This window comes from Anopheles arabiensis, chromosome 2 (assembly GCF_016920715.1).
Source record: "Anopheles arabiensis isolate DONGOLA chromosome 2, AaraD3, whole genome shotgun sequence".
Classification (NCBI taxonomy): Eukaryota; Metazoa; Arthropoda; class Insecta; order Diptera; family Culicidae; genus Anopheles; species Anopheles arabiensis.
Window position 1 is genome coordinate 46499298 of NC_053517.1, and position 25932 is coordinate 46525229.

The 25932-nt window shown below is 43.5% G+C and overlaps 2 protein-coding genes across 7 annotated transcripts in view; both read left to right on the forward strand.

Annotated features, from left to right (window-relative positions):
• Positions 1–77: 77 nt before the first annotated feature.
• LOC120896123 (chorion peroxidase) lies at positions 78–2762 on the forward strand. Its single transcript, XM_040300002.1, has 3 exons — positions 78–1037; positions 1113–1839; positions 1905–2762. The coding sequence occupies exons 1-3, from the start codon at positions 155–157 to the stop codon at positions 2596–2598; spliced, it is 2304 nt and encodes a 767-aa protein (XP_040155936.1). The 5' UTR covers positions 78–154; the 3' UTR covers positions 2599–2762.
• A 2914-nt stretch (positions 2763–5676) lies between these two features.
• The window catches only part of LOC120898318 (afadin), a 63030-nt gene continuing 42774 nt past the window's right edge, over positions 5677–25932 (forward strand). The window contains exon 1 of one of the 6 annotated variants that reach the window (XM_040303995.1): positions 5677–6957. The gene's annotated coding sequence lies outside the window, so the exon portion shown is untranslated. Of the gene's footprint in view, positions 6958–9764; positions 9923–9988; positions 10092–11387; positions 11520–25932 lie in introns of those variants that run through there. The other 5 variants (XM_040303994.1, XM_040303999.1, XM_040304002.1 and 2 more) reach the window with 5 other exon arrangements.

A 25932-nucleotide genomic window follows, 5' to 3' on the forward strand; every position in this document is an offset into this window, starting at 1 on the left:
GTTCACACTTGTCAACTAAAACGCTGCGTTAGCCCGTTTCCGGGCGTTCCACGTCACCAGGATCGGTTCCGCCTGAAGCATCCGGCTCCCGGTTCCCGGTCAGTGCACCGATCGCTGCAGTCACGTACGCATCGTCAGCATCATCGCCGTCACGATGCTACCCAAAGGTGTGCTTTCGTTTTTAGTGTTAATAGTTTTAGTACAGCACTTTGCAACCGTGCAAACCACCAACGATATCGAACGACCGTCCGCGCCCTCGAGCCAATGTACCTCGTCCCACGAAAGCTGTGTCCTGCGAGTGATGTGCGAGGTTGAACCACGTGCCCGCACAACACTCGTGCCCTGCCTTACCGCTGACGGGCTGGAAGGCGTGTGCTGCAGCGTCGCAAAGGAAGGCAAACAGCGCAAAACACGCTCACTGCCGTTTGAACTGACGCAGGAGCTGTTCCAGAATGCCGTCGGCGAGGGACACCGCGTCTACACCCGGAAGCTGGCAAACATCGACCACCATCGGGAGGTTATGAGGGGTGGCTCGGTCGACACGTTGGTGCGCCAGTTTCACGCACCACCCGGTGAGCCACTGGGCGCCGAGGATCCGACGGCCTACGAAGACATGTTCGTAGCACGATCCTTTGCCAATGCGCTCAATCTAAGCGTAGCCGAGCGGCTCGACCTGCCCGAGCTGACCCTTGACCCGGCGCTGCGTCGCAAGCGTTGCCTTCCGCCCCGGTCGTGCGATCCGCACGCCCGCTACCGCTCGCTCGACGGGTCCTGCAACAATCCGGTTCCGGCGCGCAGCAGCTGGGGTGCGGCCGGCTATCCGTTCGAGCGTTTGCTGCCGCCCGCCTACGAGGACGGCGTGTGGGCGCCAAGAGTGCACTCGAGCGTTTCGGGCCGGCTGCTGGCGAGCGCGCGCGACATTTCGGTAGCGGTCTTCCCGGACGTCGATCGGCGCGACCGCAAGTTCAACCTGCTGCTGATGCAGTTCGGCCAGTTTATGTCACACGATTTCACCCGCAGTGCGAGTGTTCGTATAGGTGCGTGAAGGAATCCCCTCCCTATTATCGCTTTTGTTGAATTCAAATATTGACTTTTGATTTCTGTGTTCGCAGGCCAGGAAGAGGTACAGTGCTGCAACGCGGAACACTCGGGAGCGCTGCGCGGCGAGCAGGCCCACTTTGCCTGCATGCCGATCGCCGTCAGCCCGGCCGATCCGTTCTACTCTCGCTTCGGCATTCGGTGCCTGAACTTTGTGCGGCTGGCGCTGGCCCGCGACGGCAAATGCCGGCTCGGGTACGCCAAGCAGCTGAACCGTGTCACGCACTTCATCGACGGGTCTGCCGTGTACGGGTCGAACGAAGCGCTAGCCGCCTCCCTGCGTACGTTCGAGGGCGGCCGGCTGCGGAGCAGCTTCCCGACGGGCGAGGAGCTGCTTCCGTTTGCCCGCACCCGAGCCGCCTGCGAACCGTGGGCCAAGGCCTGCTTCCGGGCGGGTGACGATCGAGTGAACCAGATCGTCTCGCTGACGGAAATGCACACGCTGTTCTTGCGCGAGCACAACCGCGTCGCCACGGCACTGGCCGCCCTGAACCGACACTGGGACGACGAGCGGCTGTACCAGGAGACGCGGCGTATCGTCGGAGCAGTGATGCAGAAGATTTTCTACAACGAGTACCTGCCGTCGATCGTGGGCCATAGCAAGGCACGCCAGTACGGGCTGCTCGACAGCCACGGGGAGCAGACGGACTTTTACAGTCCCGACGTGAAGCCGGCCGTTTTTAACGAACTGTCCGGGGCAGCGTTCCGCTTCGGACATTCTACCGTGGATGGAGCGTTTTTGTAAGTTCGATGCAGGGTCTCGGTTGCTTTCCAATCTCATCAATTGACACTCTCCTGTCCACCAGGATCCAGCATCGCCATCGTCGCACGGAGCTGGTACCGATTCAGGAAGTCTTCCTGAACCCGTCCCGTCTGCTGCAGCGCTCGTTTTTCGACGACTTTCTCTTCTCGCTGATGGATCAGCCGCAGCAGCAGCTGGACGATTCCATCACGTTCGGGTTGACGCGGTTGCTGTTTGCGGGCCGCAACCCGTTCGGTTCGGATCTGGCGTCGCTCAACATACAGCGCGGCCGGGATCATGCGCTGCGCCCGTACAACGACTACCGGAGCTGGGCCGGCCTGGAGCGGCTCACTAGCTTCGAGCAGTTCGGTCCGGTCGGTGCCCGGCTCGCCAGCGTGTACGAGTTCCCGGACGATGTGGACCTGTGGGTGGGCGGACTGCTGGAGCCCCCGACGCAGGATGGGGCACTGTTTGGCGAAACGTTCGCCGCCATCATTAGCGAACAGTTCGCGCGGCTCAAGTTTGGCGACCGGTACTACTACACGAACGGGCCCCGGACCAATCCGGGCTTCTTTACCGGCGAGCAGCTGCGCGAACTGAGCAAGGTTTCGCTCGCCTCGGTCATCTGCGCCAACCTCGACCAGGCGGACGGGTTTTCCGCGCCCCGGGATGCGTTTAGACAGCCGAGCGAGCATAACCCGCCCGTCCCGTGCCAGACGCTGGTCGGAATGGATCTGTCCGCCTGGAGGGGTCACTAGCCGGGTGGGGTGAATTGTTTTATGTACTGCTTTGTAGTATGGCAGGGTGTATTTGTGTAGTTTCGTGTTTTAAATGAGTGTTTCTGGAAACACTATTTTGTAGTTTGTTGTGTTGTGTTCGAATAAAAGATGTGCTGCAGCGCACAACGTTATTAAAAAGCAGACCATTTGTTCTATGCTCGATTGAATAACTTAGTTTTGCGTTTGAAATGGTTAAAATATTGAGCATATGTTTTACTAGCCATCCAGTTTATGGATGAGTGATGTGATATTCATTGACCTTATTCTGCCAAACCATTTACTGGGGCTGCAAACCAAAAACGAATTTTGTTAAATATGTTTCATTGATTTCATGAAAGACCATCATTTAAGATGCATGATGTTTATGGTTAGTATGACTGTTTCTAGTTAGATTTCTGCATTGATTAAACAAGTTTTTCTTTTCTTTTTAATAGCATTTTTCCAGGTTACCAGGACACCCTTTTATCCAGGAATTGCGTTGGTATCATAACTTACGAATGCGTGATTCGATATCACTATAATAATCCATAGATACTCTTTTATTTACCCTAACATTCATTCTGGCGTCGAGTCGTTATGGTATATTTTACGTGACATCATTTTTTTCGCAATATTTCAGAATGTTTTGCGTTACGCAGTGTTAAGCTTGTTATGTGGGAGTTTATTTTCAATTCTGTTTTTAGTTAATGAAAAAAATAGTTTAAATGATTCCACGCCAAATTATGCAGCTTTGGCGTGGGAGCAATAATGTTGGTGCCGTTTCTCCTAAACAGATAAATACTTGGGCAGACCAGAATATTTTCAACGAAACAGTCCCGTTTTTGCACCAAAAGTTAATGTCCTGTTATTGGTTATGCAAATGAAATGTAAAAAGAGTGAGAATTTACATAAAGAATTAGTTTCAGTTACAGATTGCTGGGTGCGCATGTTTAATAAAAACAGATCGCTAGTGTACTATGCTTATTGCACAAAAGAAAATGTCGATTTCTAGAATCATTTCTCGTAATATAGAAGTCGATGCATATCTCGATTTAGGTCTACCATTTTCAAACTGGATTTTTGGCAGATAGATGAAGAGCTACAAACATTTGCACACAACCAGACACCTTTGTACTGTATGACATCTAGAACAAATGAACATTTTCATCTGCTGCTGTAGAACAGGTAGTTAACGAGATATGCGGAGCAACATCACAACATCGTTAGGCTCAAAATCTTTGGTCACAAAAACCTTGATCTTAAATTCTTTGGTCGTAAAATACTTGATTGAAAAATCCTTGGTAGCAAAATCTTTGGTTTCAAAATACTTGGTCGCAAAATCCATGGTCAAAAACTCCTTGGTTGCCCAAGTCTATGTAGCAAAATCCTTGTTCGCCACCTCCTTGGTCTTAATCTACTTAGTCGCAAAATCCTTGGTAGCAAAACTCAATAACGCAAAATCCGGGGTCAAAAACTCCTTCCTTGCTAAAGTATTGGTAGCAAAATGCTTAGTCGCAAAATTTTAGATCAAATTTTCCTTGGTCACCAAATGTTTGATCCCAAAAGTCTTAGTCGCAAAAACCTTGATCGCATCATTATTGCTCACAACATTCTTGGTCTTAAAAATCTCGGTAACAAAATCCTTGATCTAAAGGCCGGGCTACATTGATCGTACTCGCTGGTGTAATTTTGATTTTCAGCCATTTTCGCATAACGGTGAAAAAATAACTTAAATTTGAGATCCGGAATGACCATTCCCTCGACGACCAAAAAAAGCTTCCACCAGCTTCCGCCAGATGCGCTAGTGAAAATCAGAATTACACTACGGAGTACAGTCAATGTAGCCCGGCCTTAAGAATTCTTGCTCGCAAAATCATTGTTCCCAAAATCTTTGGTACAAAAATGATTGGTAGCCAAATCATGTCACAAAATTGCTACACAGACGTAGATTCCACAATCGCAAAATTTATAGACGCAAAATTCATACACACAAACTCACAAACGCAAAACTCACAGACTCAAAATCTACGGACGCAAATCCACTGGCCTTTGAAAATAGTAATCGATGAAAGGCGATAAATAATTTGATACAATTATGCAAAGATTTGAAGAGCTACTTAAAAATTTAGCCACTTGTTGTGTAATACAGGGTTTCCCACGATTTATTGGTCAGTTCCTATGATTTTTTGGTGCGTTCCCACGTTTTTTTTTATCGTATCCCATAGATTTTTGGTTCGTTCCCATAAATTATTGGTATTTTCAGAATGGATATCAATACAATTGGACCAAAAAAATCTTGAAAACGGCCAAAAAATCGTGGGAACGCACTAAAAAAATACGGGAACCCACCAAACATTGATGGGAACCAACTAATAAATTGTGGGAAACCCTGTATATTGAATACCTGTTCAGCATCGAAAATAAACCTTCAACGTCGAATAAAAACTGAATTCATTTTAAAATAATGAAAAATGTATGCAGAATTATTGTCCTCTTAGAAAATCCAAAATACTATTTAAATCCGATTTTGTTACTTTGTGTCCCGCTTTCGTGTCATGAATTATGTCTGGTCAGCCAAAACTACACTTTGACCACTCACATGTCGCAAAGAATAAAATAAAATGTTGAATATCTTACTTACTTACTAACATTTCCGACACTACTTTAACTGTTTCTATTGTTGGATGGTTATGAAACAAGAAAACACCTTTAGAACGAAATACTCTTTCACTGTAGGACAGTTTTTACTTTTATGCAAAAAACGAAGACAAAAAAAACTTATAAAGATTTTTGAAATGGAATGGAGTTTCATTTGGCTCATTAAAAAATCAAACCTCTTAAACGTATTAGATTTTAGTTTTCTACTTTTCTAAAATATATACATCAGTCTTAAATGTTCAAAGCTTTAGCATAGGTTGAATCTGCAACCGATTTTTGAATATTTAAAATATTTGTCGAACTCAACTGCCTTTTATAAACCACCACAAAGTTTCTCGGAGTTTACAAGCTCCCGAGTTGAATTCTTGCGCGATGAAATGTCATTGTCTGCGCCGTTCGCTCAATTCAACGTAAAATAAGACCAGAGCCGAAGACAGTGATCGTGGTTGCCGATGTAGGACGGCCGTAACATTAGTATTTTCCGTTTAATACACCGTAAAGTGTGTTTATAATTAAGTTCAAACGTTTGCGTTCGAAAAGTGAGTCAAAAGCAAAAGCATTTGTATAAGCCTTAGCAGGCTATGGCTGCAGTGTTGTCGCAGCAATCTGCGCCATCCGCTCAGCTTTGCGGTTTTACGCCCGACTTGTTTAGCAGTATTGCATTCCGGTAAAGGGAACGTTCCTCCGGGAAAGTGGCGTTTGAGTACGGTGCATTGCCGGTGCATTGTGTTGTGTTGCAGTTGGTGTGAAAAAGATTCCCCAGTTGGTGAGGAAATCGGTGAAAACAGCGTTCGCAAAATCGATGTCACCCGTGGCAACCGTACAGCGATTGGCATTGGTTCCGTTGTGTAGGTAGCGGTAGCGCTGGTAGCGCAAGTGTGTGCGTGCAGGCGCGTCCTTCCGTGAAGCAAACTACACGTGTAAGCAAGCGTACGCGTTCGCTGTGTGTAGCGTCGGCGTGTGCTAGTAGTGGTGTAAGGTTGTGTGCAGCGAGTCAATGGATTCCGTTTGCATTCCCTTGTGTGTTTTTTGTCTGCTTCAATAACAGTATCCAGCGAAGACAACAAGGTGTGCCACGACGGTGGTGAAGCACCGTGTTTGTTTATCGTGCGATCAGTAGCTTGGGTGATGTGGTGTATTGAAAGGATGCAGCGAAAAGTGCAGCTTTTTGCCCGTTGCTAAGAAGAAAGGTGCAAAGCATTCCAAAGCACAGCGTTCATCAAGTGATCATACAGCGAAAAAGGTGAAACTGCTGGTGCATTTTCTACACCAGCAAGCATAGTCGTGTTGTGTATGTGTGTGTGTGTGTGTGTGTGCGGGTCTGTGAAAAATTGTGCTGCAGCATCATCACAAGCTGTGCCAAATCAGCTAAAAAGTTTGAAAGAAATTCCATTATTTCGCGTCATTTTGTTCGAAGGTGAACAGCTCTTGCAAGAGACCGCTTCTCTTGCTGCGGCGTTTTCACACCGTTCGAAGTCGATTGCATCAGCAGGCCCCGTGGGTCGTGATCTGCCGTGTGTGTAGCCAAGACGAGAGCGTGATCGATTATCTTCCGCACTTGATCGACGTTGTGGCAGTGTTGGTTACACTGTGTGTTCGTCCAAGTGTGTCCGAGATTCCACGGAGAGCTGCTCATTTACATTCCATCACACATTCCTCCACCGTCAATGCCACCGTCGCCGTTCGGAATAAGCTAAGCAGGTAAGATGGGGAGAATTTATTGCATTTTTGCGCAAATCTAGCCCGTTAAGGGTGCTTTACTATTCTCATCATTCATATCGTTCTACCTGTTGCAAATGAATCTCTATCTGCATGTTGTTTTACCTACTTTGACGTCAACTTGAATTGATAATTCGCTTAAATGCGTGTTATGCTACTCATGTTGCTGCTGATGTTAAGCCTGTAGGACCTGTTTCATACCGCTGTTGGCATCTTCCATGTTGGCCTTGCTCGGGGAATCTTTAATTCTGTGCACAAAGTGGTTTCGGTGAATGTGTGCCTCCTCTATCAGGAAGGAAAACACAGACGCTGCAAACAGGTTTTCATGTTTTGGTGTGGCGGTGGCGGTGCCACCTGCCTGCCATGAGCGGCTACACAAGCGTATTCGCAGTTGTGTGAAGTTTGAGTTTTAGGTCACCGATTTACGTTTTTGTTGTTGTTTTTGGGCGCAATTTCAAGGGCAACCTGTGCCTGTACCCTGTAAGCTTTGTTCTACATTGATAGTTTTGTTTGTGTGTGTTAATTATAAGCGTCGGTGTACGATTAAAATGTTGCCATACATTAAAGCTAAATTATATATTTGTATCAACAATCGATAATGTAATCAAGAAATTCTTAAACGAGTTGCAGAAAGTTACACTTCAAGGTATCATCCATACAATACGTAAGATGAAAAAGAACTGCTTTGAATCTCCTGTTTTGTTGTTGTTGTTGTTGTTGTTTTTTTTTATAACCAATGGTCTTTGTTACATTTTGAATTCTTCTTCATATGGCACAACAACCGTTGTCGGTCAAGGCCTGCCTGTACCCACTGTGGAAGTGGGTTTGGCTTTCAGTGACTTATTGTTACCATAACAGGATAGTCAGTCCTACGTATGGGGGCACGGTGGGAGGCTTGAACCCATGACGGGCATGTTGTTAAGTCTTACGAGTTGACGAAGTACCACCAATAAGGTCGGCCTTACATTTTGAATAAAATGTCCTTAAATTATTTTCTTGGATTGTGTTGACAATAATATATTATTGTTCAAATTTTAATTGAAAGACAACAAATAAAAATAAATTGCATGATCAATCTATTTCATATTAATATGACGTATTTACAGCATCTCGTGTTGTTTTATGTAACAAAATATCGAATTCCCATGCCGATATGTAACGAATAATAGTAGAAGATACTCATCGCTTGTGACGTTACCTAATTTGTGGATAGTCCCTGATGAATCGGTGAGAATTCTATATGAAGGATCTATAGCATATATTGTATTAGAACTGAGTCAAAGTAGATATCACCAAACGGTCTAGCATACATTGATTTATCTATCCATAATTTGATGTATAATATTCATCTATAAAATGTTCCCCATATTTTACGAATATGTGCAATTGCAACAAGAAAAGAAATATTTTATAGATTCACTAATTGTTAGTCTGCATCTCCACCTAAATGTAAATTCAATTGACGGCACTGTGTATCAAGCAATGCACTTAACCATCTCTAATTGTTGGAAGTAAACGTCGACTTCAAAAGTCCGTGGTTTAAGCTTGTTAGTCGTCTGATTAGCACCCGGCCTGGCCTGCTGGTGGATCCGCAAACAACACCCATCTTCCCTCGAGAACAATTGCACCAACAGTACACACAAGCAAGAACACCTGTGCAGCTTGGTATTCCTTCGTGCGCACGTACACCAACTTGAGCAACAACGGGAACGCGCACTCCAAAGAACTCCAAGCTTGCTCCCTTCCCTCAAGAATTGGAGAGAAATTGCAGGAACATCGAAACGAAGATATTGGCGCACACAAGTACAACAACCTTTTGCGTTTTGTTTTACTCCCCTTCCGACTGATCGGCTGGCTGGCTGGCTGGCTGACTGAATGTCTAACGTTTCCCGGGCGATGGCCGGGATCGCGCGCCCATTTGCTGCACTGGACCGGAACCGAAGCAAAAACGCTGTGGTTTTGTGCCAACCGCCCACATTCTGTTGTCCGTCCTCCCCTCTTGGGAGGGAGGGTAAGCAGGAAAAGCTGATACCAGCGCTTGGCGCTTGGCTATGAGACAAAACGAAAAAAAAAAGATCGCGAAGATCGTGAAAAAGAGTGTCCATCCACCACCAAAAGGAGAAGAGAACGAAAATACCGCTGCGCAATAGGCTAGTGGGCAGGGAAGAGGGCAAGAGAACGGAGCTATGGAAGGGAAGGGTGACGGTGTGCTGTGGTCAGGCTTTTTAAAAACGCATTCGAAGCAGAAAGCGAAAAACGGGGTGTAAAAGCGACCGGGACGCGAGCGAGATAGCACTATAACGGGGCTCTCCCCCGTTGCTCGTTCGGTGACTCTTTTTCGCAACACACACACACACTAATAGGGCCGTTAAAGAAAGGGGAATATTGTGGAGGAATGCGTGTTGGAGAGGGTGTGTGAGTGTGTAGGGCGTGAGTGGACGTGCACGTCGCTGACATTGTGGTAGTGCACTCAAATGACATGATCATCGTCATCGTCATCAGCGTCATCGACATCGCCGCCATCGAAGGCAGCCCTGAGTGCTCACCCCACCACACTGTTGTGCCACTTGTTTGGTTGCTATGGAAGTTACTTGACTCTCGTACGCGCGCACGTACTCACACACCGAGAGACACACCTGGCTGTGCGCAGGTATGCGTGAATACGTGGTCGTCAAGGCACCTCGTTGCGTTGTGCTTCACACACAGGCTGAGGAAAGTTGTTTGAGAACCCCTAACGACGTTGTAGGGCAGTGGCAGTGACAGCAACGGCACCGTCACGGCAGGCTCTGGAACGCGGTGCGAGCGGTGTTCGTCGCTCAGTTTGGTTCGAGCGACCGTCGACGCCAGGTGAGCCGTGTGCGTGTGTGGTGCGCCCCGATAGCTTGTTGATCCGATCGTGCAATCTCGTCCAGTGCGGGGAAGAGCTGTGTGTGTAAGTGGCAGGAAGGTGCGTGTCTCACTTGGCTGTTAGATTAAGGTTCGCGAAAAGAAAGCAGATACAGGCGCAGAGTGTCGCGCTGCCGGTGTGTGTGTGTTTGTGTGTTTGGTATTATCCTTCTCTCCTGATGTGACGCGCCGCGACGACGAGGATCGTAAAATGGCTACCCTCGGAGGAGGTACTGTTTGATTCGCGTGATCATCATCCCCGGTGTGGTGTACCTGTGTATCGCCTTTTTTATTCAAGGTGTACAGGGATCTGTGTCCGTCTGTGTGTGTAAAGTGTGATTCTCTTTCAAGGTTCTCTGCGTTTTGCGGTACATTCCCCCCGACCGCTCCGCAGCAGAGGAAGACCCTCGAGGGCGATGGGTTTGGGTAAGCGAAGGGAATTTACCGAAAAAAGGAAACAAATATTTTGGAAGGTTGTACATTGTCCCCGTCCAGACATGCACCCGGAACGCCGTGCCATTTGAAGGGGTCTTGTTAATTGTTCTACCTTCGTTTTAGTGCGGTGTGTGCGCGGTGTGACAATCGTCGAGGGTCCGTTGTGCGCGAAGATGCTGTATGTATATATGTGTATGTGTGTGTGTAATAAATATCTTTCATTTTTTACAACACGACAAGTCCCATTGCATGTTCCCGTGTTCGCGAACGGGCAAAGAAAGAAGGTCCCTTGTGTGTGTTCCCTCTTTCTTTCTCTCTCCTTTTCTGCCGTCTCTCTTGGTGCGCTAAAAAGTGGCTCCGCCTGTAGGTGCTTACGCGTTGTTCGCCATAGTATGATTTTTCGCCGTTTTTTTTTTTCGCTCTCTCTCTCTCTTCTCTCTCCACGCAGTTGCAGTAGGGTGTAGTGCGGGGTATATCTGCGGGGTGCGATAGTGCTATCCCCTGCTTTGGGCAATAAAAGATTAGGCAAAAAAAAATTAAGCCCCCTTTTGGCCAAAAGATGACGGCAAAGTAGAAGGCCTGGTTTGCGAATCTCTTTCGTGTGTGTGTGTGTGTGTGTGTCTCATCTCTGCAGCTTGAAACCGGTGCGAATAAAAGAAGTCGCCAGCACATCGTTGTAAAGAGTGAAGACCCCTGTGTGTTTGCGTATATGGGAGTGTGTGTTTGTGTGTGATTGTTGCAAAAATAGTAACAATAAAAAACAAGGTGCCTAAAAAGGCACAACGAAATAAAAAAAAGGCTACGGTTGACCTGCTCGAAGGGTAAGAAAACTTCGCCAAGTCGTGGCGTGCGGATTGTGTGGCCATTACTGCATCATGCGGTGACGTAGAGTTGTGTGTTGTGCTCTCAATAGTTGCTTTCAAGCGTGAGTGAAACTTCATTCAACCTCGAAGAAGCGAGAAGAGGCAGAAAAGCGCCAGAAAAAAAAACAAGTTATTACAACTGCCTGGTCGCAAACGGATTCCGGGGGGCCGTGAATCAACGGCAAAGAGCACACGCCTGCATTCCAGCGAGACAACAAAGAGGAACAGCAAAAAAGACACGAAAAAACAGTGCGTCTGCGTCTGCGATCGTGTGTGCCGGGAATGAGTACGCGTTGAGTGTATACGTCATCGTTCGCATCATCATCATCATCGTCATCATCATTCAAGATCGAGCTTTGGGTGAGCTATAGGGCTCCGCTGCCCCCGGGGGGAAAGCATCCAATCACACCACTACACACAACGAGCGAGCGAATGTGTGCGAATTTGGGCGAGATCTTTACACGGGTGTGTGAGCCGTTGAAAATACGAGCTGATCGTTTTAAATGCACGCGGAAGAAAACCGGGCGATGGCAATGGTTGGGCGATGACTCACGTCGTTGAACATGGACACGAGTTTGGATAGAATATATGTGAAGTAGTGCTTCAATTTGCACCTTGTTACCAACCTTACCCCTTCGATAGTATCGACTGTTTTAGTTTGTTGTTTTTTTCGTTTTCTATTTTTCTACTATTTTCTATGGGAGGTCACAGATGGCTCTCTGTGGGGTGACACGAACTGGGCGAGGAGCGTTTAAATCCAACGAACTACTAAACTCGTGGCAAAATGTAAGAACGAATGTGACTTTGAGACGCACACGCAACAGCCCCGTGCGTTTGTGTGTCTGACGCTGTCTGTTATGTGCTATTAATTGGATTAAGGGAGGAAAATAGTTTGTCATTTTTGTTGTTGTTGTTGCTTTACGTTCTAGCCATATGTGGCCCTTGGGCTAGCAAAACATTGTCGAAACACGCCCCATGTGGTTCGTACATTTCTGTCCTGTCGATGCATGGGGGAAAAGTTTCTTTGGAATCGGTAACTAAAACTATGCGATTATTTCTCGTTTTTTGGGCAGTACATGAAGTGTGACAAAATATTCATTTTATTGCCCGGCAAATACCCTGCAACTGTTAGTAACTGTTATCTTAGGAGTCGGTTTCGCAGTATTGGAAATCAGTAATGAGATTTCTTAGTGATCCAAAATTATTGTTTTTTTTTTTTAAATTCTATAAACATGTTTCGTCAATTTGGGGTATATTCCTCAAAATTCCCCTTACATAAATGTAAAATAATTTCTTTTTTTTTGCACTCATAAACTTTCGTGCACCCAGTACAATCCTTAATCCAAGACCATTATTTTGTATTTAATTTTTGAGTTTGGCTCTGACACGATTTTAAAAATTGCACTGTAGATTTTAGTGTTAGTGTAAACAACCTTGAATAAATCTTGCTACAAAACACTTCTTTTCGTGATCCTAGCACAATAATACAGTTTAATGCATATTATGCACGATACTTGAAAACGTTGACGATAACGGGATCTGCGGATTTGTATCACAAGACTGCGGCACATTTTTTCGGGCACATTATCGCCTCCCAGGGACATATGGCGTGATAACAAAGATTTTTTAATTTCTTATTTTGAGCGTCCACTGTTTGGGGTTTTGGAAAATTAAACTGCATTGGCTTTTTATTTGTTTGCGAGCAAATTAATTAGTAATACACACTCCGAAAATATTTATTGCCATCGTTGGTTACGGTAAAAATGCATGTTTGATCTAAGCAATTTCAAAACATCGGATCATACAGCGCCTACCATAACATTATGGACATTTGTTTTTCGGGATTTATGGAAAATCCGTAAGAGATAGATACAAACAGAGAATGTATGAGTTGTTCAAAATACTGTTTCCCATCTTCGTATATAGTTTTATAAAAAAATTAAGACATTTTTACACGACTTATTGCGAAAAAACAAATTTACGGTCCTACCATAACTATAAAGGCACTTCGAAAAACATTTTTTGTGCTTACTAATGCATTTAAAAATTGTTCAAAATTACAAATAACATATTTTAGATAGGTTTTAAAGAAAAATATTTGCAAACGATTTTTAAAATGTGTTTTTATAATTTGTTTTTGTTTTAAGAGTTTTATAAGAATAATCATCACTATTTAGTTTTTTAGATATCAAAAAATATTAAAGAAATTGTTATTATTCACATGTAATATTTGTTTATAAAATACAAATTAATATATGTAAACATATTTTTTTAGATATTCTTAAAATGGCCATGAGAACCTTATCAATTTAGTGAATAACGGTTCAAAACTGATCCCATCAAACAAAAGCGACACAAAAACCTCAACAGCGATTTTTGGCAGAACCTTAATGTTTGCTGCTGTTACATACGTAGTTAAGGAATATAATCCTATCCTGATATTTTTTTCCTCCCACCACCCACTTCACCATCAATGTTCTCTTAGACGGCTACAAAGTGCCCGTAAATATTTTGTAAAAAACGCAATGGGCCTGGAATTCAATTGCAATGGGCCTACCACATTAGCCTTTCCACATAATCTTCCGGCATTACAAATACTTATCTAATGCATGTAAATACCACATTACTAATTCAGCATATAGGCTCATAAACTACCTTACGAATTCACGACCAAACTTTACAAGCAGACGGCTACGGGCGACTTGGTAGAGGTCTAAGAGAACATCGATGTTCATGTGGGTGGTGGGAGGAAAGAAATATCGGGCTAGGATTACATTCCTTAACTATGTATGTAACATCAGCAAACATTAAGATTTTGCTAAAAATCGCTGTTGAGGTTTTTGTGTCGCTTTTATTTGATGGGATCAGTTTTGAGCCGTTATTCACTAAATTGATAAGGTTCTCTTTGCAAATTTTAAAATATAAAAAAAATATATTTTACATATTTTGATTTGTATTTTCAAAACAATCATTACATGCGAAGAAAACAAATTTCTTTGAAAACTTTTGATATCTAAAAAAATAAATTTTGATAATTATTCTTGTAACACTCTTATAACCAAAAACAAATTACAAAAACATATTTTAAAAATCGTTTACTAATATTTTTCTGATAAAACTTTTCTAAAATATGTTATTTGTAATTTTGAACAATTTTTAAATGGATTAGTAAGCACAAAAAAATGTTTTTCGAAGTGCCTTTACAGTTATGGTACGACCGTAAATTTGTTTTTTCGCAATAAGTCGTGTAAAAATGTCTTATTTTTTTTATAAAACTATATACGAAGATGTGAAACAGTATTTTGAACAACTCATACATTCTCTGTTTTTATCTATCTCTTACGGATTTTCCATAAATCCCGATAAACAAATGCTCATAATGTTATGGTAGGCGCTGTATGATCCGATGTTTTGAAATTGCTTAGATCAAATATGCATTTTTACCCTAACCAACAATGGGAATAAATATTTTCGGAGTGTGTATCACTAATTAATTCGCTTGCAAACAAATAAAAAGCCAATACAGTGTGATTTTCCAAACCTCAAATAGTGGACGCCCAAAATATGAAATTAAAACATCCTTGCTGTAATATCATATGTCCCTGGGAGGCGATAATGTGCCCGAAAAAGTGTGCCGCAGTCTTGCGATACAAATCCGCAGATCCCGATATCTTCAACTTTTTCATGTATCGTTCCACAGTCTGGCGATAGACTCCCGCCAATTCAACAAACTGTCCCGCGGTCTTGAGTTCTATTGGAAAACCTTGTAAGCCTCAATACTAAATAAAACATTATCTAATTGGATATTGGAAATTCAAAATAATGGCTATAACCTTATTTAGTTTGTAAAATATATTGTCTCACATGTGTCATGATAAGACGAATAAAAGGAAATAATGAAACATGTGTGCATTAATTGCGACAGAAATCCGTAAGAAATGGTCGCAACTTTTATATAACCACCGGAGAACAAGTGGGACCGGAGATGATCTTCAAACATTGACACAATTATCAGGCAAACGTTTATGACGTTCTTGAGAAATGTCTTAACTGGCCTGCGTTTGGAATGGCGTCTTTTGGTAGACAAACAAGATAACTTCGTAGGCCAATTGCACCAAATAGATAAAAACTGGGACGGAAAAACTCCCACAAAAAAGGTACACTTACACGACCTTTCAGACTATGCAACACCCAACACTACTATGTGCCTGTTGTAGTCTGTTGTGTGTGTTGTGTTTTTATGTCCGTTCACCAACGGACGGTGTAATATCGACCGTGCAACCGGCCCGAGCCTCCTAAACCGGATCAGATGTGTGGCATTTGTCCGCACACACCGGAAGTCAACTTACCGATACCGTTGGTTTCCGGGTGTGTTTTGTGCGCCTCGTGCTCTCCCGTAGTAAGTACGCGGAGAAGGAAGGCAGTTTGTGTGTGGTTAATGGAATCGAGAAGCTGGAAACAAGATATGCATTTGCGCGCACCTGATGAAAGAAAAAACGTTGGACTGCGCTCGCTGCACTGGCTGTGTTGTGAGCGGCAACGATGAACAGGACAGGTATATACGGCCAAAGGATAGGAAATATCTGCGTTAGAGGGGACAGAAGAGTAAGTAATTGCGGCTTCCGTTTGCCACCAGGAACACAGAAGGAAAGCCCGTCTCACCTGTGCGGTTGTGTTTATGTTGGGATGCATTACAAGTGTTGTGCCATCGGGGGCTGGTACGCTAAGTGAGTGCACCCTTGCCACCGGTTTCCGGTCCGTTCTTTGCACCGGGCAGTGAAGAGAGAGAGAGAGAGATCGAAAGAGCACTTTAGCGCACCTTTTTTGTCCCGTTTCGGACCGTGCGCACGTGCAATGTCATGGCGATAATGCGTGAAGTGGTTAGCCCCCATCGCGAGGCGCCTTATTGCGTAGCGTAATTAATTCGTAGTAGCCTTTACGAATGCAACTGTGCCCCTGTTTTGCGCCTAAACCTAGTCTCGAAGCGTGACTAAAAAATGCAGCGTCAAACTAAGATTAAGCAAAAGGGAAGCAGAGAACCAAGCTTCTCAATCCAAAACAAACGCGTGGGGCAACTTGCCGCTTCGACACCTTTGAAAGATTGATGGTATTTCGAAGCCTCAATTTAGATAGGATTGCTGTATAGTGGTTTACTGGTACATAAGATTAACAATTTTTTTATTGATGAAGAATGCTACTCCACATGATATTTATTTTTCATAATAAATTTTGCTTAGCGTCTTTGAATTTGCTTAATACAGGAGAGATATTATTGTTTCACTCATATAAAATGTAATTGTGCTATAAAACTGATTACAATTCCGCCAATATTTCTTATTATAGTTTGTAAGAAGTATTGTACAAACTCCAAAAAGAAACCCAATATTGGGCCAAAAGCCATTCTGTAATACGACCTGCTCGGCAAATTGTGTTCATCACTGTGTTTGGCAACCTTCGCCCGGGGAGTGTATGTGTGTGTGTAGCATCAAATTATCATCAACAGATGTGTGCCTTCCCCGCGAGCGTCTACTGACCTCGTCGACACGACCCGATGCTCGACATGGGCCAGGCAAAATTATGCAATGGCCGAATGGCCGATCGCTTTCATTTTATGTACACACAAATGCGTTTCGTGTGCGCGTCACCTGTCCGCACATCCCCTCACCTCCATGCCGGCCTGTGGTCGGTCGGGTGAAAGATGATCGCGTGAGAAAAACGGTGAAGAAACCGTGAACGTGTTTGATGATGGCCACAGAGTTCAAGAAGAGGAGCCACACACCGCCTCCATCACATTAGCCTGCGTCAACATGGGCCTGCATGTGTGTACAGTCCGCATTCGGTGGATGATAAACGAGCCATTAATTTGATGAGGTAATTATTGTATTACCGATCGGCAAAGCGATACTCCAGCGATGCTCTTTTTTATTTTGCTATGTCGGTAATGAGTGCACCGAATAATGGTGGTGGTGGTGTAAAATATGGCGGTGGGATGGTATTACAAGACGTTGCGTACACACAATACGCTGCACACTCCTCGCACACCGTCTCTGGAAGAGCTGGGGAATGTGCAGCCGGTGGCAGCTGTCGATCATGTTACCTCTGCTGCAAGGTCAGGTGAAATGCAAAAGAAGGGTATCCAGCTTGGTCGGTACTCCGCGTTTGATGGATGTGATGGAAGTGAAAGTTTTAACGGACTCTGTACAGCACGTGGAAAGTTTTTTTCTCTTTATCTGCATTGAAATTTAATTATTTGAAGGTATGTAAATACCCAAAAAAATAAAAAAATATATATATATATATATATATATATATATATATATATATATATATATATATATATATATATATATATATATATATATATATATATATATATATCATTTCTGGAATGAGGAATGATAATGTTCTCTTTTAATCTTTGTTCTATGATCTGTAGTTTTACGTTTAAACTAGTGATGTGCTCTCTGGAGCACACCCACGACTCTGATCCGACACCGATCATTGCTAGTTAAATTCTGGCAAAATCGAAACCGCTAGGTCCACCCGCAGCACGAGTGGGAGTCGTCCGGAATTCATTTCGTCTTTTGCTTTGCAAACAGACCTATGTTTCTAAGAATATCGCTTAGCAACGACAGTAATTCTTTGCGAAAATATCATTACACCGGGCCTCTCCGACTCTTGTCGAATCTGGTCGATAGCGGCCCCGGGCGACTCCTACTCCGGACAACTCCGACTCCGACTCTGGACGACTCCAGGCGGCTCTGAACGATCCGGATAATGCTGGTCGGAAATTTTCAGAGTCGGATCTGAGTCGACTCCGGATGTTTGCCAACCTTATCCATCACTAGTTTAAACCACTGATGCAAATAACCACTGTGTAAAAAACGTTTGACAGCGCCAAATGCTTTAAAACTTGCAAAAAACTTAAATGCTTATCGCAATACAGGAAAGCGGCGACCGTCACGTAATAATAATTTATTTAGATTTAATTTTAGTTTTAATTCATTTCTTGTTAGTAAAATTCTTGTGTTTTCAAGCTGTTTCTAAAGGACTAAAAAACAGTTTCAATAAACGATGTTACGCGTCTTATGACGAAACATTGTGCTATGTACAGCTTTCGGGCAAATAAAATAAGTAGAAAAAAGAAAATCTAAAAAAAAGAAAACGGACAACGTTAGGAGCTGTTTCATCTATGCTATTTGCTCTTCCGTCCATATCATTGTTTGAGTGAATTTCGTAGGCAGAAGAGTAGTGAGATGCTTGAAGCGACTGCCATATGCATTTTGCAAAATAAATTAACCTTTTCTCAGGAATGGGAACCATCGATGGGCTGCTTGAGGCGGCTAAGTCTACCAGGGTCTACCAAGCAGTGCCACAACAGTAAGAAAAAAGCATCTGACCAATTCGTTAGTTCGATATTGACGGGTTGCTATCCCCGCTGATCATACCGGCGCCTGTCACCATGGGGAAGCCGGAGGGATACCGTGTCACACAAATTCGCAGAAAAAGGCTATATTCAATTTGTTTGCCAGATAAAATTGATTTCCGTTTGATTCGGTGGCAACGTGGGGACGGGGTTTGGATATGGAGCAGATAAAAAAAAAGGTCAAATCTCAAAATCAAAAAAGAGATGGATTTTCACGTCAGTGACAGTCAGTGTTGTGTCCGTCCAATATTTTGTCTCATCATATTCCGGCACACCGCGAACGCACTCCTCTCCCGGGAACTGGTCGCTGGTGGTCGCATTTGAAAGCGAGTGGTTTCGGATGTCGTAATATTCACCTTTGGGTTCACTTTCCCTTTTACCCAACGTGCGCTTTCTCCTCCTTCGCCCCTCCGTTTGCTTCTCCACTGTGTATGTTGCTACCGTAAACAACGGTACGAAGCTGTAAGCACAACAAAGCTTTGTCGTTAAATGTACCCGCCAGTTACACACCATTGCCAAATTCCTCTCCTCTGCGCTGATCTGACACGAGGTTTCACTGGGCCGTGTTTGTCTGGTTTTTCGGAACTGTTTGCGTGAAACATTTCGTCATTGCATTGACATTTGTGTCGCTTCGAACCGGAAGGATGTCGTGATCGTTAAAAATATACTCTATCGTTAGGCCATACATACACACACAGTATCAGATTCCGCGGTTGAGTTGATAAAGGAGTTTTGTGTTATTCGTACAAAAAAAAAACTTGACTTTCTCTAGCATCACATGACTACGGATAGACTTCCGGTGGGAGGAAAGAAAAAAAAAAAGATGTCAATAGGAGCTGTCGCTGTAACTCATCTGTTGCTGTAAATTGTTCTGCAATTTGTTGCTTTGTCGTAAAGCTTCTCCGCACTGAACGTAACCAATTGAACACATAAATGTCTTTGGGTAAGATTTTGGTATGAAAATGACGAGCAATTATTGTTATGAGTAAAGAACAATCGTTTATGTATTTAGCAGGGAATGTTTGGTGAAATAGTTATCCGCAAATTTATTCGACATACCCTACGCTGTATGTCTTGATTGTGTAAAGTTCCATAAAATGTGTATAAATAAATATATATTTCATATTTTTTAAGCAAATCATACTAAGAAAGTAATTTTAATGTGGATAATATGTCAATATCTTGATGATTAAAAACACTTGGAATAATGCACATAAAAGAATTGTTGAACATAAAACAAATATATGGATTCTCATGACTTTTGTATAGCGATAATACTCTTTAATGTATGAATGCAAATGCTGAAAACACCTTCGCTTTGTTTTTGTTTAGCATAAACGCACATTATTTACAAACAATCATTCGTTCCGTTTCGGTATCGCTTCGCCTGGAAATATATCATAAGCAAGCAGAAGAATGTGAGCAGCGCCCATGCCCCATCCCTCTACTTGGTTTTATTGCAATGTGTGAAAAAAGTTACCATTTTTGTTACGATATTTTGCCGCTTCCATTAAAGCGGCCGAAAGAATGCGCCGACTGCAGGGGAAATTCAATATTTTTATGACATATTGTGTGTTTACTCACTGTCATTCGATGCAATTGAACGCGTAATGATGTATGTCAGCCATAAGATTTACGGCTTTTTTTTTTTGCTGCTGTTGTCATTTTCTCCACTTCGCTTGGGGAGTGTGTCATATTGGATGACTGTGGTCGACGTGTTTCGGGGAGTTGGTACCGTGAATGGAATATTATTATTCATGTCACGAGTAGTAGTTTGCCGAGCGTGTTTGGTCTCGCTCTTTCTCTCTCCTCGGCCGTCAATTGTGTTTGTATGGTCTCTACCGTAAAGTGGAGGTTGTCTGTCGATCATCGATCGTTAAAAAAATGGTTCTGCAATCACAATTGTCGATGTATGTTTTATGCAATACATTCTCATACCGATGGGCAAAAGATGTTTTTTTTTTGTCGTGTTAAAACCCCCGTCAAGTTTCTCGAACAAATCGCGCCATGTGTGAATTGATTTCTCATAAATAACAACGGCAGAACCACCTTGCTCTCCGCGATTGCCTATCTAATCCTCTCTCCGCTGTGCACAACGGTTACGTACGTGATGTATGGGGAATGTCTTGTCAAAGCAAAAAACAATCAGCAGATGATGAGTGTTGGTCGTTTTGTTTAGTTTTATTTCATTCTCGCCTCATACAGACCTCTGTTGTCTGCGTTATGGTTGCCTATACGACATGCCTCGATGTCGGGTGGTGGGTTTTGTTTTGCATTGCGAATGCATTCGCTGACATTGAAAAAATCGACGACGAGATGGGAATGCTTTGTCCCTGTTTATTACTGCACCGCTCATGCCCTGCCGGCTTCGTGTGTGTGGTTGGTCGCCGTTTCTTGTGCGAATCTGATCCGGCCGGACCCTGGGGGAACTTTGCGAATTGTTTTCAAACAACTTTGCAGAATTGCCACAGTTGATTTTTACATTTTTTTGTAACCCCTTTCGCGTTCGGCAAAACTAAACCGGCCGTCTAATGAGCCCAGACCAAATTGTTTGGTTTGTATTCAAACCATCCCCGGCTGTCAAATGTAACCCAATGTGCCCGCTTGTGTGTGTGTGCGCGAGTAGTCCCTTGCAAAGAGTGCGGAAGTAATGCGCCTTTTTTCTTTTTCAGTTCGTTGGAGTATTTTCGTTAGCATCTTCCACACCTTAGTTAGTATTCCCCCCTCATCACACCCCGTTCCCTTTGTTTGTGGCCGGCTGTGTCCATTGAAAAGCGTCGTCCAAATTTCTCACGTTTTAGCCGGCCAGATCGTGTTCCGCGGAGTTCGGGAAAAGGGGTGAAAAAATAGAGATGGGCTAGAAAAAAAAAACAAACTCAACTCAAGCGGTACGGAACGAAACGAAAAAATGCCGCCGCGCGCGCGCTTGCGATCCTCTTCTCCTCCTTGTAGCCGTTCGTTCGTTCTTGGTGATGTGGTCTTGTGAACACACGATGGCAAGGAACATTTTTACAGCGGGCAGCGCCAAGCCCAGCATTTAAACATGGGCGGGGTGTGTGTGTGTGTGTATGCAAAGCCAAGCAAAAGGGGCGCAACGTTCGCAAGATCGCCCGTAAAAACGGTAAAGTTTGGGTGTGTGTGTGTGTGTTTGTGTGTGCAAGGGCGGGGGGAAATTTACAAACATTTCTTAAACGGCCGGCTATTCAACATCACCCCGCCTGTGGCTTCCTCCCCGTTGGTTTGTTACAACTAACAGACGAGTTGAATTGGTGTGTCTGGCTGCTGCTGATGCCCAGATTTGTCTCAACTCCGACTGCATCCCAAAAATGCATTCCGTTTTGTGTGTGCGTGTGCGTGTGTGTGCATGGGCGCGCGCGCGGTCGAATGCGTACTGTAATGGTTGCGCGATTTATGCGCGCGCGCCCGTCTGTTGCGCTACATTTTCTCAACCTCTTTGCTGGTAGTGTAACCTCTCCAGTTTATTGGGTCTATCTTAGCGCAGATAGATAGCGTGGAATAATCGCACAATGAATCGAAAGGAAGTAGAGCGCGCGATGTTTATGCCAGTTCGTTTAGGTTTCGTGGGCGCAGTTCGGATATAATCGGTGGAGTATAACTTGGACTCTCGCTTACGCTCGGACAATTTCAAAGACAATTTCCCTGCTGCAGCGGGAGGGGGTACTCTTTAGCATCCGATGGTATTGAGCGGCGTATTGAGCAATTGTGTTTACCAAAGTACAATTGCAGCAAGAAGCAAGATTTGGCCCAGACAATATGCCCGTTTTATGGTCAAAATGTGCAGCAAAGTGTGCAGTAAAACTGATTACCTTTGTAATGGAGTGGCATGTTATTTAATTTTTGCCGTAGCGAATGGTACTTATGGGTAACCGAGAGAGCGATAGAGGCGAGTTGCTACTTGTAGCAGTGCTAGTTGATGTATGTAGTTCCAGGAGCTGGATCCGTGAGGTTATGAAACTGATTGTTAATCAAACCTCGGAAAATGTATTTTAAACCATTCATACCAAAGAATCAAAACCAATAGGCTTAATTGTTGTTAGCGATACCTAGACGGAGCTCAACACTTTGTATTTGGAAGAAATAGAGATGTCTAAAACTGGTAAGGTGTCCCTAAGGTTGATGGCTTAGTGTTTCCAGAGTTTTTCCAACCATCATCAGATTAGTATTTTAATCATTTCATGTGATAAAGATATATCTATTTTTTATATGTATTATACTAATTAGTTAACCTTATTCTATCTTATGAAACGTATCTTTGATTCAACAAAAACCGTGTCGTCATGGTTCAGGTACTTTCCTCGTCCACCGTGTTCACTCGACCGATAAGGCCGGAAGTGGGATGTTTGCCGGAATAAAAACAGCAAAGAGATGAGGCACGCTATCGACGACGACGATTAGCAATAGGCAAGAGTCTTTAATTTTAGGTTGATAAATGTTGTGTAAAATTAATAGGTTAACCCCGCATACGATATCTTGATAAAATGTTACGCAGTAATTATGTCTTTTTTGTACACGGCAAAAAATATGAAACATTTTTTGTTTTATTTTTGGACTTTTGTCTTTCATTGATAGATAGGCCGTCTAGGAGTCGCCTGCCACGGCCAGCAGTCTAGACGGCTTCGAAGTGGTGGTTGTATTGTGTTACCTGGCTTGCCAGCAGCCCCTTTCTGCAGGAAAATTGGCACCAGCCGGATCAACGTTTCGCTCTGAAAGGATAGCCCTGGCAACGGCTCAAATAGCAAAGGTAGCTTCATAATGAGGTTGTCTCATCATTACTGACGGGGAATATCCATCAAAATGGGGCGAAGATATGATTTGGTCTGTGCCGGTAGCATATGAGAGCAGCTGAATCTCTGTGTCTATGCAAACGTTTGGCATAAGGCGGGGTGCAGCATCGTCGAGATCTGCTCAATGAAGAATGTCGCCTGTCTGTAATTGGATGGGAAGCTAATTAGGACCCAGGGCGCAGTAGTGTGTCTGGTAGCGTGTGGGTGAATATTTGAAGAAATATTGTCCCAAAAAAGTAAACAATATCCAGGTCAGTTGAAAACAGTCATTATTAACTGACCGTGGTAGGCGTCAGATGATTGTGTCAAGAAAGCTTCAATTTTCGATACAAAAAAGACAAATATGAGCAAATAGTTATACAAGTTGTCCTTTAAAAGGAAGAGTTTTACTGATAAAAATCTTCATGAAAAATATGCATTAAGACAATGATATTGAAATGTTTTAATTTTTGTTGACCTCAGGGTAGTTTCTTCACGTAAGTAGATCTTTGGAATTGATATTCGAGAGCATTAATCCCTTCATAAATAAGTCGATGTAATACTGTTGTCTATTCATATCACGCTAGCCTCAATTACACTGTAAATTGTATGCTTCCAGTACTAGTTTTATTTTCTAGCTTCTGTAGAAACTCCAAATATTTATCGAAGTTCGCTGATTCACTGGACATTGGAATTCAAGCATACATTATTAGAACTCGCTTTAGTTCTAAATATAAATTCATATACAATTGTGGAAGTAGTTGCACTGTGTTATTGATCCATCACAAGTTAATTATCATCGCGAAAGTACATTTTCCTGCTGGCATGGGAAACAATGTGGCCCTCCATCCAAGGGTGCGCTATGGTTCGTTCCGAATCATGCTCCTCGTCATCAATTTGATCTCTCGCCCCAACAAATTATTGTTGCCTGCCCGAGTGCAGTGCAAACGAATGAATCATTCGACATAATACATTCTGCTATCAATCCGCTTGTTGGGCGAGAGTTGCAATGGCAATCTCGTGAGTTTTGCCTGTTCCGACCGGACCGTTCTTGTTGTTACCGCGAGCCCGATGCGATGTTCGGTCGTCGTTTCCCGTGAACAGTTATCGTCTCGAGGTCAATTAAATTCTTCGCCCAACTTAAGCCCTGATTGCACTGATTGCCTTTGAGTACACAAACTACTAGTGAATAGAGTCAATCCCTTTACTTTTTTGCTGTTGCTATTGGCGCTGTGTTCGTTGGATGAACGATTGTACTAACGACTGCAAAAATGGTTCTTGATACTAAGTATTGTTGAGAAGGTTCAGTTATGATCCTATTCACACTTTTTCTCCGTTTGTTTATGCGGCAAGGATACATTTCTATGAGAAAAAAAAGTACATATGTAACTAGAATGAGACTAACTCAACTCTAATAACTAATTAATTCGAAGCTGTGATCGTTACACACTGGTCAGGTTCACATGTCGTCTGTATATGTCATGCAATTACTGACTCAACGATGAACTCTCATTTGAGCTTGTCGGGATTAAACAGTACCTACCCACACACAAACTTTGCGAGCAGTTTCAATGCTCATGCACCCAGTACCGTTTCGAGGTATCAGAGCTCATGAAGTTTCGTTCAATTTATAGGAATCAACTTCATGCAAAATACGTGCTGGGTGCAGATTGTTTCCCATTTCATCGAGAGGATGCTGAACCATGAGCAGCGTATGCAACAGCCGATGCATGCTTTTAATGGAAAAGTGCGTAGGTGAAAGCTTTTCGATAATAGCTTGAAATATGTACACCTATGCGCTGTTGTTTTTATTACTTTACATTGCAAAAATATGTTTTGTCGATTTTCAATATTTTGAAAATGTGATGGCTTGTTCATAAGGTGAAAATTTATTAAAAATGAATAACTCTAATGCTCTTTTAATTGGCCCTACATCACAGCTTTAACTAAGTCGGAGCCTTTTTCTACTGGATTTGTTACATTTATAATGGTTGGTTACACCACATTCCAAAAATCGAAACCCAACCACCATTGTATGAGAGAAAATTCGAGCTGTCAAAGCTCCTGGGTGGATAGCGCCATAAACAGCTCTGGGAAATTGCACACTTCAATGACCACGTGTACGCGCCAGTCTCCCGTAATGGCTATGCCATGGCTCAACTGCATGTATACGCTTTCCGAAGGGTTCTTCAAATGTTTTGCGAACACAAACACACAACACAAACACACACACATCGAGAACCAGCTGGATCACACCATCACCTTGATCGTTTCAGAAGAGGGTGCACTGTATCATTAAATACGCACAAGCAGCGAAGGGGAAGCGAAATGGAATGAAGTGCGGAGTGTTTGTCGTGTGTGCGGAGTCGGAAGTAGAACCATTTTTTTGGGGGACCCACCACCATCCGTCGGTTGTTCCGTGGGTGCAGTGAAGCTTTAAATTCCCACACTTACTGCGCGGCGGCTCCCATACCCACGGGTTTACCTTTGGAGTTTGTTTTTTTTTCTTTTTCGGAGAGTGTGTATACATTTTATGCTCTAAGGATAAAGGTTAGATAGCTGC